This window comes from Mercenaria mercenaria, chromosome 17 (assembly GCF_021730395.1).
Source record: "Mercenaria mercenaria strain notata chromosome 17, MADL_Memer_1, whole genome shotgun sequence".
NCBI classification, from domain to species: Eukaryota; Metazoa; Mollusca; class Bivalvia; order Venerida; family Veneridae; genus Mercenaria; species Mercenaria mercenaria.
This window is the reverse complement of record NC_069377.1, coordinates 17,951,182-17,964,496: the sequence shown is the minus strand read 5'-3', so window position 1 is coordinate 17,964,496 and position 13,315 is coordinate 17,951,182. Positions and strand designations below refer to the sequence as shown.

At 36.8% G+C, this 13,315-nt stretch overlaps 1 protein-coding gene across 3 annotated transcripts in view; it reads right to left on the bottom strand.

The window, feature by feature from the left end:
• The window catches only part of LOC123537554 (CWF19-like protein 1), a 281,916-nt gene that overhangs the window by 221,551 nt on the left and 47,050 nt on the right, over positions 1-13,315 (bottom strand). For all 3 annotated transcript variants that reach the window (XM_053529211.1, XM_053529213.1, XM_053529212.1), the window contains exon 3: positions 5,190-5,265. In XM_053529211.1, coding sequence (XP_053385186.1) covers positions 5,190-5,265 — 76 coding nt within the window. The remainder of the gene's footprint in view (positions 1-5,189; positions 5,266-13,315) is intronic.

Sequence of the window (13,315 nt, the reverse complement as noted above, 5' to 3'; positions counted from 1 at the left end):
AAGTGACCCCTGGGGCGGGGTCAATTTTGACCCTGGGGGTCATGATTTAAACCAATTTTGTAGAGGTCCACTAGACAATGCTACATGTCAAATATCTAAGCTCTACGCCTTCTTGTTTATTTTTAGAAATTTTTTGAAGATTTTCATAATTATGTAAAATCAAGTGACCCCTGGGTCGGGGTCAATTTTGACCCGGAGGTCATGATTTGAACAACTTTAGTAGAGGTCCACTAGGCAATGCTACAAGTCAAATATCTAAGCTCTAGGCTTCTTAAGAAGATTTTTTAAGATTTTCCTATGTAAAATCAAGTGACCCCTGGGGTGGGGTCAATTTTGAACAAACTTGGTAGAGGTCCACTAGGCAATGCTTCACACCAAATATCTAAGCTCTAGGGCTTCTGGTTTTTGAGAAGAAGATTTTTAAAGTTTTTCCTTTCGGTTGCCATGGCAACCAGAGTTCTCCATTGAATTCAATTCTTTGAACAATTTTGAAAGGGGGCCACCCAAGGATCATTCCTGTGAAGTTTGATGTAATTCTGCCCAGTGGTTTTCAAGAAGAAGATTTTTTTACAAACTGTTGACGGATGACGGACGACGCACGACAGACATCAAGCGGTCACAATAGCTCACCTTGTCACTTTGTGACAGGTGAGCTAAAAATGTTGACGGACGGACGACACACGACGCACGTCACACGACGGACATTGAGCGGTCACAATAGCTCACCATGAGCTAAAAATACACAAAAAGAAAAAAATTAAAACATATGTCAGAGTGTCTGTTTGGATGCCAGTAAAAGAATGATATGAAAATTTATACAATAATTCAAGTCTAAATATAAAATTTACCAAGCTATCCTCTATACCCTAAAATCTGCTATACCCTAAAGCACTGTATAGCTCTTTTTCTAACTTTAAACTTTCATAACATATTAAATTTGTTGAAACAAAGTCTCAATTAAGGTCTGAAATGGAGATTAGTCTACTAAATGATTGGAAAATCTGAAAATCGAAACTGTTCTTAAAACAACTCATAATGTAAATTCCTTACCCCACCAAGTTTCGTATGCAAATGCTGATCATTTGGACAGGAAAAACAGAAAACAGATAAGTGACATGCATCAATAAGTATTTACCCTTACCAAAATAATGTAGATTGATGTTATCAAATAAATCAGTATGTTTTTCTTCATCCAGTTTTCAATGAAATAAATTGATTTTTGTAGCATGTAATTTGGTAAACAGAAAATGGCGTAACTGCATAAAGGGGTAATAACTTTAATGCAACTAAATATAAATGTTATGATTTATTATAGACGATGTGTGCCTAGTATGTATTTATTTTGATTAAAATCCATTTGAGAACAATCTGAGACTGGAATTATAAGCATGTATACACTTTTATGTCCGTAAAAAGTAGCGCACCAAAAAATTTTGGATTGATTTTTTTCAATGGGGCGAGCGCAAGCCAAAAAAAAAATATATATTTTTTTTGTGTTTCTGAAAATATACAAGCGGCAAATCCGATGAACAACTTTTTAATTTGGTGAGGCCTTACCTGTAAAATTTCCAGTTGAAAGCTGGAAAGAAAATGCCTGAAAATTTCCACATGACACGAAAATTGGGGTTCGAAATCGATTAGGTTGATGTTATGTTTTTTGTGTTTCTTTATAAACAGTAAATTGCAGTTACTTCCTTAAACCGCGTCATTGAAAGGCATAATAATGTAAGCGTCTGTTGATTGTGAACATGCCGTTGACAATGATAAGTATATTATACTAGGAATGTCAATAAAAGTAACGCAAAAAGTATGCTAAAACTTGATGTTTGGTTTGTCAGACAGACCTTAAAACTAGACTTGTTTACCAACCAAATTACCACACCAACAACGGCTATGTCCAGTCAATGTGAAACCATAAGTAAAAATATAGAAAGACTAACAGTAACAGCATCAGTGCCTGGAATCCACATGACAGATTCAGACAAAATTTTAGACTAAGGCCATAATAAATTAATTCCCAGATTATCATCCCTGCCCGCCTCCTGTTTTTTATGCCGCCCCGACCTTTTTTATTTCTCTCCCCCCCCTCCTCACCCCAAAAACAACAACAAGAGTGCAAGAATGTCACAATATACGCCCGTCGCAGCAAATTAGCAAATAGCAGCTGTGTTTGCAAATGGAATCTTAACTTTGTGGTTGTTTAGTAATTATTGTAATTCTTTTGTTTTTCTATGTCCACAAAAAAACTTCTTACCAAGTAGAGATACCTTAAAATACACCTAAAATTTGAAAGTAACATCTATGTTGTACCACAGAAAAGTGATCTTGGTTTTTTCCTACGGTCAATTATAAAAAAGTTACAGTATAGGTTATTTATAGTAACAACTAAGGGAAGTTAATCTTAAAAAAAAAAAAAAAAAAAAAAAAATATCTAAAAAAAATTTGTAAGTCCACACAAAAATCCTTACCCTGTAGAGATAGGTCAAAATGCACCTCAACATTGGATGTAATATGCATGTTGTACTACAGAAAAGTGGTCTCGATTTTTCCCTACGACTAGTAATGAAAAAGTTGAATATAAGCTATTTATAGTAAAAACAAAGGGAAGTAATTCTAAAGAAGGGACCTGCGCATGACACTTTGTCTCATGATGGTGTACAATTGTGCCAAGTTACATCAAAATCCCTCCATGCATGAAGAAGAAATGCTTCGGACAAAGTCATTTTTGTATCTGACCTTTGGCCTCTAAGTGTGACCTTGACCTTAGACCTAGGGACCTGGTTCTTGTGCAAGACACTCCATCTCGTGGTGGTGAACATTTGTGCCAAGTTATATCAAAATCCCTCCATGCATGAAGAAGAAATGCTCCGGACAAAGTTTTCATTCTTGTATCCTTTGACCTCTTAAGTGTGACCTTGACCTCACAAAGTCTGTGGACGCCGCCCGCCCGCCTACCCGAGGCGTTCTCATAATACGTCCCGTTTTTCAAACGGGCATATAAAAAATGCACGAACCACGATAGGGTCCTGTATATTTGTTTTAAATTTAATGCTGCTGCAAAATACCGAATATTCCCTTGTATAATGTGCATTTTTTTGACCCCCGGGACCAGCCCCTAATCATTATTAACAGGTAAAGGCGACTTTCCAACTTCAAAACTTATTTGCTTCCGAATTTCGCCATTTTGGTAAAGGGAAACTATTCTCCGCGCTTACTGTATACGCTAAAATCTAAGATTGCCGTTACGTTCCATAAAAGATCAAGTAGTTTATTTTACTTTCAAACAAAATTAATTTCATATAAATCTAAAAATATTTTGATGAAAGAAATATTAAAAATCACAAATATTAGGATACTTATAAAAAATCGAGGACAATTTTAGCCGATTATACTAACAAGCACTGAGAATAGTCGAGCGCGCTGTCCTCTGACAGCTCTTGTTAATGCATGTACTTGATAAACTCTGTAGTAGTAGCAATTGTTTCTTCATGACAGCTTCTTTACCTCAGAAGTCTATCCTGAGTTAAGAGACCACCTGTCTTAAGAGACCACAATCTCAACTTCCCCTGTGCTGTCGCTTAGGACAGGTTTGACTGTATGGAAAACGAAAGATAGAATTAAATTCTTGATAAAAGACCTGTTTTTAATTTCTTTTCTATCACCAAAGCTATTCAATATTTATACAATTTCTACTTATTTAAAGCACTTTTTATTTGTGGGGTCATTTTGGAATAATTATGGTGTTCTAAAACGCACAAAAATGTGCATCAAGGAAAACCCTGGTCTATGTAAAACTTGGAACCTCCGGGGCGGGGCCTCTTTTCAGCCCAGGGACATAATTTGAACAATCTTCATAGAGTACCATTAGTGGAAATATCAAGGCTCTACGCCCTGCCATTTTGAATAAGAAGATATTTTAAGTTTTTCCTTTCAGTTGCCATGGCAACAAGAGTTCTATGTGGAATTCAATTCTTTTGAACAATTTTGAAAGGGGGCAACTCAAGGATCATTCCTGTGAAGTTTGGTGTAAATCTGCCCAGTGGTTTTGATGTAGTTTTTTTTTCAGAAATTGTTGATGGACCATCCAAGGAACATCCCCGTGAAGTTTCATCAAAATTGTTCTGGTGGTGTAGGAGAAGATGTTGTTTAAAGGAAAATGTATACGAGGGATGACACGGACAACACACAATCACTGACCACAATAGCTCACTCTGGAGCACTTCATGCTCAGGTGAGCTAAAAGGAAGTAATTTGATACTTTCATTTCAAGTGAAACTGTGTCAACAATTTAGAACAAGAGTGCCAGAATGTCACAATATACGTCCGTCACAGCAAATTTCTTTACACTAGCACCTGTATTTGCAAATGGAATTTTAATTTTGTGGTAGTAATTATTGTAATTCTTTTGTTTTTCTAAATCCACATAAGAACTCCTTACCAGGTAGAGATACCTTAAAATACACCTAAAATAGCATCTATGTTGTACCACAGAAAAGTGGTCTTGGTTTTTTCCTACGGTCAATTATAAAAAAAGTTACAATATAAGTTATTTATAGTAACAACTAAGGGAAGTTAATCTTTAAAAAAAAAAAAAAAAAAAAAAAAAAAAAAAAATCCCCCCCCCCCCAAAATTGTAAATCCACACAAAAATCCTTACCAGGTAGAGATAGTACACCTCAGAATTGGATGTAACATGCATGTTGTACTACAGAAAAGTGGTCTTGATTTTTCCCTACGACTAGTAATGAAAAAGTTACAATACAAGCTATTTATAGTAACAACAAAGGGAAGTAATTCTAAAGAAGGAACCTGCGCATGACACTTTGTCTCATGATGGTGTACAATTGTGCCAAGTTACATCAAAATCCCTCCATGCATGAAGAAGAAATGCTCCGGACAAAGTCTGTGGATGCCACCTGCCCGTCCGCCCACCAGGGGCGTTCCCATAATACGTCCCGTTTTTCAAACGGGCGTATAAAAAGGATCTTGCCAGGAAGCTACAGACCAAGTTTGGGATAATTCTGACAAATAGTTTTAGTGTAGAAGACGTTTTTTAAACTGTGGATGAAGGATGACGTACGCTGAACGCCAGCCTTCAAACTTATAATACAAACAGCTCACCCTATGTTTTCAGTTCAGGTGAGCTAAAAACTATTCTAATCTAAAAGAAATATTGAATGATAAGTTACCTTTAACAGAACCAGATGAATATTTATGCCATTCTTCAGTTTTGTCACCAAAGAAGTTGCCAACACACAATAGTAACTGAAGAAAAAAGAACAGTAATTAATATGATGTATTCTTCTCAATATGTCCTAGACACTTTGGTGAAAAATTAACTTTTACTGGCCTAGGGTTTTTTGGGGGAAATGGCCTCTGGTCAAACTTGGAATATTTTACCTGGTAAATTTTCAAACTGGGAAAGAAGTATTGACAAATGAAGTAAATTGGGAATTTTTATCATGATTTTTATAATTGTTTAAAATTTTATTAGTCCTCTACTGGTTGAAAACCAATTTCAGGGATAAAAGAATTGTGCTTTTCCATCTGTCCGTACATCTGTCATTCAGTCTGTATGCAATTACGTGTCCTGTCCAGAATTATGTCATTCATCAAGGGATTTTAATATAACTTTGCATAAATGTTCCTCATGAGATGATGTGTCATGCGCAAAACTTGGACCCCCATTACTTTGCACAAATAAGCCCCATAATAAGACAATGTGTCATGCACAATTTTCAGCCCCCTAGCTTTTGAGCTAGGCCAAAGTTAAGTTCACACCTCAGTCAAATGTTAACAAGGCAAGAACAGGGTCTGCTTCATGTCCAGTCCAGAATTCTGTCATCCATCAAGGGATTACAATATTACTTGGCATAAATATTCCACATAATCAGACAACATGTCATGTGCAACAACCAAAACCATAGCTCAAAGGTCAAGGTCACACTTTAAGGTCAAAGTCAGTAGGGTTTGTCATCGATTAAGGGATTTTAATATTACTTGATACAAATGCTTCCCATAACATGACAATGTGTCTTACTAAACACCCTTATCCCTAAGGTCAAGGTCACAGTTGGCGGTCAAATGACTATAGGTTTTTTTTTCCTTTTCTAGTCAATAACTTTATCAGCCATTAAGGGATTTAATACTTATTGACACAAATGTTCCCCATAATGAGACAATGTGTCATGCGCAATACCCAGACCCCTAGCTCAAAGGTCATGGTCAGACTTGAAGGTCAACAGTCAACACTGATCTTTTCCTGGTCAGTCTGTAAAATATTTTAATATAACCTCATGTATTACTGTGAAATCATTCAATTTCATAGTTTTGGACAGAACAACTGTTTTGTGGGGACGTAATTTGTGGATTTCAAATTTTCAATTTTTTTATTTCATATTTCCAAAGGACTAGATCTAGTATATCATTTTGTTCTTACATGTGAAACCTACATGTGTCAAACAGCGCTACCATGGTTACCAAATTTACAATCTATGCCGGGGGAGATTAGCAAGTGATCATGTGCCAATTAATGACCGCGTTATCTTAAACGACCCCTAATTTGCAAAACTTAGTGAAACTGTGAGATATTCAATAAGAAAAGTCGGCGCCAATTAAAAAGTGTCAAAACAGTAGCACCTGGGATATAGTCTTGCACAGTTAGCATTTATAATCATGTTTTCAATGTTGTTAATATTAACGTAGGTGTGTCATCTTCAATGTACCATCCATTACCTGTTTGTTTTTCATCAAAAAAAAGTTATATATGAAAATGTTTTAATTAGCCATTCTCTAGTTGTTTTTCTTTTAAAAATTCTTACAAAATGTCAATTTTCCCAGTCCGATTTCACCAATTTATGTCTTCATAGATCTAATTATATTAAAATAGATACGCAAAATTCCTGTCAAGAAACTTGTAATCTAAATTTGGTAATAATGCATCTAAAAATTAATTTATATTATTTGATAGTCCCAAGTACTAGTAGTTTACTACATGTCAGTAAAAATATAGGCTAGAGTATAAATATTTCAGAGCAGGACCAAATAAATGCAAATTTCAGCCACAGCACAGTGTGGTCTGTCACGTGACGCTATGTCAAAATACTATTTTTAGTATCTACTTTTACCTTGATGAACATGTCGTAAACAAACCATGGGAAAATGTCTATATGAAATAGTTGGGTTTGTTCCTACACATAACTATTATATATCGTTAATGGGGACTCCATAAACTACATGAAAGCTCCAGGTCAGTAGTGCAGCATGCACACAACTACGTATGGACCAGATCGGACAGCTATGGTGTCTTTTTGGTGACATTGACTACAATTTACTTTATCTTGTGCACAATTTGTTTGTTGGGACTTAATTTCGTGGTTGGGCTGAACCACAAAATCCACGAAAATTAATCCCCCATGAATAATGATTTCATGGTGTATGGACCCAACTGAAAAATTTGTTGGTGTATTTTCTTCAGAATTACTTCCCTTTAAAACAATGATTTCTAACATTTTTTTCTCATATATTAAAAATAGAAATTAAATATTTTTTTTATTTATAGATGTTATAAGCAATCACTAGAATATGCAAATTTTAATCCAAATGTTGTGCTATAACATATTGTTGATATACCGTATAGCAGGTTAATTCTGCGGGAAAAAAATTCTGCGGTTTTGTTCTAAAATGGGCCTAGTTTATTTCTACGTTTTTTATTTCTGCGACCTTCGAGAAAAGCAGGAATTAATTTTTGCGGTTTGCATAAACCGGAAGTAAATTCTGTGCATGGGAAATAGCTACCGCATTTACTCCATATCTAATTTACTCATTTACATCATAATTAACGACTCAAATGCATATCGTTCTCGACAGTTATATCTTGGTGGCATTATCTAGGAATATAGGACAGTGAAGTTGGAACAGATGATTTATGTTTAAATCTGATTTCTTTTCATTACCGTGCATGATCAAAAATCCGAGTTGAAAATAAATACTGTACGTCTAGACCTGGTAATTCATTTTGAAAAAAAATTTCATACAAGAGGGCCATAATGGCTCTATATCGCTCACCTGTTATCATTGCACTTAAGGACAAGAAGGTCAAAAAATCATAATCAAGATCAATCAAAAGAATAATGAGAAAAACTAGTTGAAATTTTCTTAAAGGTACAGATATGTCAAAAAAACACCTATAAATTGGAGGTACCATCCATGTTGTACCACAGAAAAGTGGTCTCGGTTTTTCCCTATGGCCAATAATAAAAAAGTTACTAAATAAGCTATTTATAGTTACATAAAAGGGAAGTAATTAAACAAGAGGACCATGATGGTCCTGAATCGCTCACCTCTTCCCACATGACCCAGTTTTGAGTATGACGTTGTTTTTTCTATTATTTGAAATAGTGACCTAGTTTTAGAGCTCATGTGATCCAGTTTTGAACTTGACCTAGATATTATCAAGATAAAAATTCTGACCAATTTTCATGAAGATCCATTGAAAAATATGGCCTCTAGAGAGGTCACAAGGTTTTTCTATTATTTGACCTATTGACCTAGTTTTCGAAGGTACGTGACCCTGTTTTGAACTTTACCTAGATATTATCAAGGTAAACAGTCTCACTAATTTTCATGAAGATCTCATGAAAAATATGGCCTCTAGAGAGGTCACAAGGTTTTTCTATTTTTATACCTACTGGCCTAGTTTTTGACCGCATGTGACCCAGTTTCGAAACTGACCTAGATATCATCAAGGTGAACATTCAGATCAATTTTCATGAAGATCCATTGAAAAATATGGCCTCTAGAGAGGTCAAAATATTTTAATAATTTTAGACCTACTGACCTAGTTTTTGACCGCAGTTGACCCAGTTTCAAACTTGACCTAGATATCATCAAGATGAACATTCAGACCAACTTTCATACAGGTCCCATGAAAAATATGGCCTCTAGGGAGGTCGCAAGGTTTTTTTATTATTTGACCTACTGACCTAGTTTTTTAAGGCACGAGACCCAGTTTCAAACTTGACCTAGATATCATCAAGGTGAACATTCTGACCAATTTTCATGAAGATCCATTCAAGGGTATGGCCTCTAGAGAGGTCACAACGTTTTTTCATTATTTGACCTACTGACCTACTTTTTGATGGCACATGACCCACTTTCGAACTTGACCTAGATATCATCAAGATGAACATTCTGACCAATTTTTATGGAGATCCATTCACAAGTATGGCCTCTAGAGAGGTCACAAGGTTTTTCTATTTTTAGACCTACTGACCTAGTTTTTGACTGCACATAACCCTGTTTTGAACTTGACCTAGATATCATCAAGATGAACATTCAGACCAACTTTCATACAGATCCCATGAAAAATATGACCTTTAGAGAGGTCACAAGGTTTTTCTATTATTTGACCTACTGACCTAGTTTTTGATGGCACGTGACCCACTTTCGAACTTGATCTAGACATCACCAAGATGAACATTCAGACCAACTTTCATACAGATCCCATGAAAAATATGGCCTCTAGAGAGGTCACAAGGTTTTTCTATTATTTGACCTACTGACCTAGTTTTTGAAGGCACGTGACCCACTTTCGAACTTGACCTAGACATCATCAAGGTGAACATTCTGACTAACTTTCATGAAGATCTCATGAAATATATGGCCTCTAGAGAGGTCACAAGGTTTTTCTATTTTTAGACCTACTGACCTAGTTTTTTGACCGCAGTGACCCAGTTTCGAACTTGACCTAGATATCATCAAGATGAACATTCAGAAAACTTTCATACAGATCCCATGAAAAATATGGCCTTTAGAGAGGTCACAAGGTTTTTCTATTATTTGACCTACTGACCTAGTTTTTGATGGCACGTGACCCAGTTTCGAACTTGACCTAGATATCATCAATGTGAATGTTCTGACCAATTTTCATGAAGAAATTTAGAAATATATGGCCTCTAGAGAGGTCACAAGGTTTTTCTATTTTTAGACCTACTGACCTAGTTTTTGACCGCACGTGACCCAGTTTCGAACTTGACCTAGATATCATCAAGGTGAACATTCTGACCAATTTTCATGAAGATCTTGTGAAATATATGGCCTCTAGAGAAGTCACAAGGTTTTTCTGTTTTTAGACCTACTGACCTAGTTTTTGAAGGCACGTGACCCAGTTTCGAACTTGACCTAGATATCATCAAGGTGAACATTCTGACCAATTTTCATAAAGATCCCACAAAAAATGTGATCTCTAGAGTGGTCACAAGCAAAAGTTTACGGACGGACGGACGGCGCACGCACGAACGGACGGACGACGGACGACGGACGCTGCGTGATCACAAAAGCTCACCTTGTCACTATGTGACAGGTGAGCTAAAAAGAAATATTGTACGGGAACAAAATAAGGATCTGCGAATTAAAAAAACAAGAACACTGCAATGCAACGCAAATGCAGAGCAAAATACACACAAAACAAAGTCATATGATCTTTGACCCCTAAGTTTGACCTTGACCTTGAAGATCCGAAACAAGCACTCTGCACATCGTTTCGATGAGGTGAACATTTGTGTCAGGTTTCTTTGAATTCCTTCAAGGGGTTAAAGTGTTACAGAGCGGAAGGGAAATTGCTAACCAACAGACAGACAGACAGACGGACACGGAGGCGATAACATAATACGTCCCTTAGGATGTATAAAAAGGAATCGAAATCTTATGGTGATACAAGTTGTGTGCAAGTTTGGTTAAAATCATATCATAAATGAAGCTGCTATTGTGCAGACAAGGTCAAAATAGCTAATTCTGGCCCTTTCAGGGGCCATAACTCTGAAACCCATTAAGGGATCTGGCCGGTTCAAAAAAGGAATCAAGATCTTATGATGACACAAGTTTTGTGCAAGTTTGATTAAATTCAAATCATATATGAAGCTGCTGTTGTGCAGACAAGGTCAAAATAGCTAATTCTGGCCCTATCAGGGGCCATAACTCTGGAACCCATAATGGAATCCAGCCAGTTCAAGAAAGGAACCAAGATCTTGTGGTGATACAAGTTGTGTGCAAGTTTGGTTAAAATCAAATCATAAATGAAGCTGCTATTGTGCAGACAAGGTCAAAATAGCTAATTTCGGCCCTTTCAGGGGCCATAACTCTGAAACCTATAATGGGATCTGGCCAGTTCAAGAAAGAAACCAAGATCTTATGGTGATACAAGTTGTGTGCAAGTTTGGTTAAAACAAGTGAATGAAGTATTGCCATGCAATACAAAGTCCCCTACTGGAAGGCACCTAATTTTCTCTACTGCAGTATAACATAATGAACTGATATCTGTCAATGATGTATAAACAATATTGTACTATATATACAATATGTTATAACAAAACACTTGGATTAAAATTTATATATATAAAAACCTACAGTTGTTTTCATATTGAATTTTTTTGGCTGATTATAAAAATGTTATCATGTAAGTTATTTATAGTAACAACAAAGGGAAATTAATCTTTAAAAAAAAAAAAAAAAAAAAAAAAATCTATATAATATAAGTCCACAAGAAACTCTTTACCAGGTAGAGATATGTCAAAATACACCTAAAAATTGGGTGTAACATGCATGCTGTACCACAGAAAAGTGGTCTCGATTTTTCTCTACCGCCAGTAATAAAAAAGTTACAATAAAATCTATTTATAGTAAAACAAAGGGACGTAATTCTAAAAACAAGGGTGCCTCATGGTGGTGAACATTTGGTCCAAGTTACATCAAAATCCCTCCATGCATGAAGAAGAAATGTTCCGTACAAAGTCATTCTTGAATTTGACCTTTGACCTCTAAATATGACCTTGACCTTAGACCTAGGGACCTGGTTCTTGCGCATGACATGTTGTCTCATCCAGGGGAGTATTTGTGCCAACTGATATCTAAATCCTGCTTTGCAAGACAAAGTTATAGACCGGACAGGAAAAAAATCCTCTTGACCTTTGATCTCAAAGTGTGACCTTGACCTTTAAGCTAGTTGCGCATGACACGTCGTCTCATCATGGGAAACATTTATGCCAAGTAATATTGTAATCCCTTGATGGATGACAGAGTTCTGGATCGGACAGGGAAAAAACCTTATTGACCTTTGACCTCCAATTGTGACCTTGACCTTTGAGCTAAGGGTCTGGGCTTTGCGCATGACATGTTGCCTCATCATGGGGAACATTTGTGCCAAGTAATATTAAAATCCCTTCATGGATGGCAGAGTTATGGATGGGACAGGAAAAAAACTCTGTTGACCTTTGACCCCCAATTGTGACCTTGACCTTTGAGCTAGGGGTCTGGGATTTGTGCATGACATGTCGTCTCATCATGGGGAACACTTGTGCTAAGTGATATTAAAATTCCTTAATGAATGTCAGAGTTATGGACCGGACACGAAACAGACCCTGTTCATGCTATGTTAACATTTGACTGCTAAGTGTGACCTTGACCTTAGAGCTAGGGGTTTGAAAGTTGTGCATGACACATCGTCTTATTATGAGGTACATTTGTGCCAAGTAATATTAAAATCCCTTCATAGATGGGAGAGTTATGGACCGGACAGGAAAAAAGCCTTGTTGACATTTGACCTCCAATTGTGACCTTGACCTTTAAGCTAGGGGTCCAGGTTTTGCGCATGACACATCGTCTCCTCATGGGGAACATTTGTGCCAAGTAATATTAAAATCTCTTCATGGATGGGAGAGTTATGGACCGGACAGGAAAAAAGCCCTGTTGACCTTTGACCTCCAATTGTGACCTTGACCTTTGAGCTAGGGGTCCGGGATTTGCGCATGACACATCACCTCATCATGGGGAACATTTGTGCCAAGTAATACTAAAATCCCTTCAAGGATGGGAGAGTTGTGGACCGGACAGGAAAAAAGCCCTGTTGACCTTTGACCTCCAATTGTGACCTTGACCTTTGAGCTAGGGGTCCGGGTTTTGCGCATGACACGTCGTCTCATCATGGGGAACATTTGTGCCAAGTAATATTAAAATCCCTTCATGGATGACAGAGTTATGGACCGGACACGAAATTGCGGACGGACGGACGGACGGACAGACGGATGGACGGACGGAATGACGGAAAAGTGCATTCCTATAGTCCCCGAAACTGGTTTTCAACCAGTAGGGGACTAATAAAATCATAAATGAAACCACTATCGTGCAGACAAGAAATTGTGGACGGACGACAGACAATTTTCTAAGGGCGATCACAAAAGCTCACCCTGTCACTACAATTTATTTTCAAATATATACAAATGCAAAATCTAGTACATAGTCCATTCACAGTTCATTCACT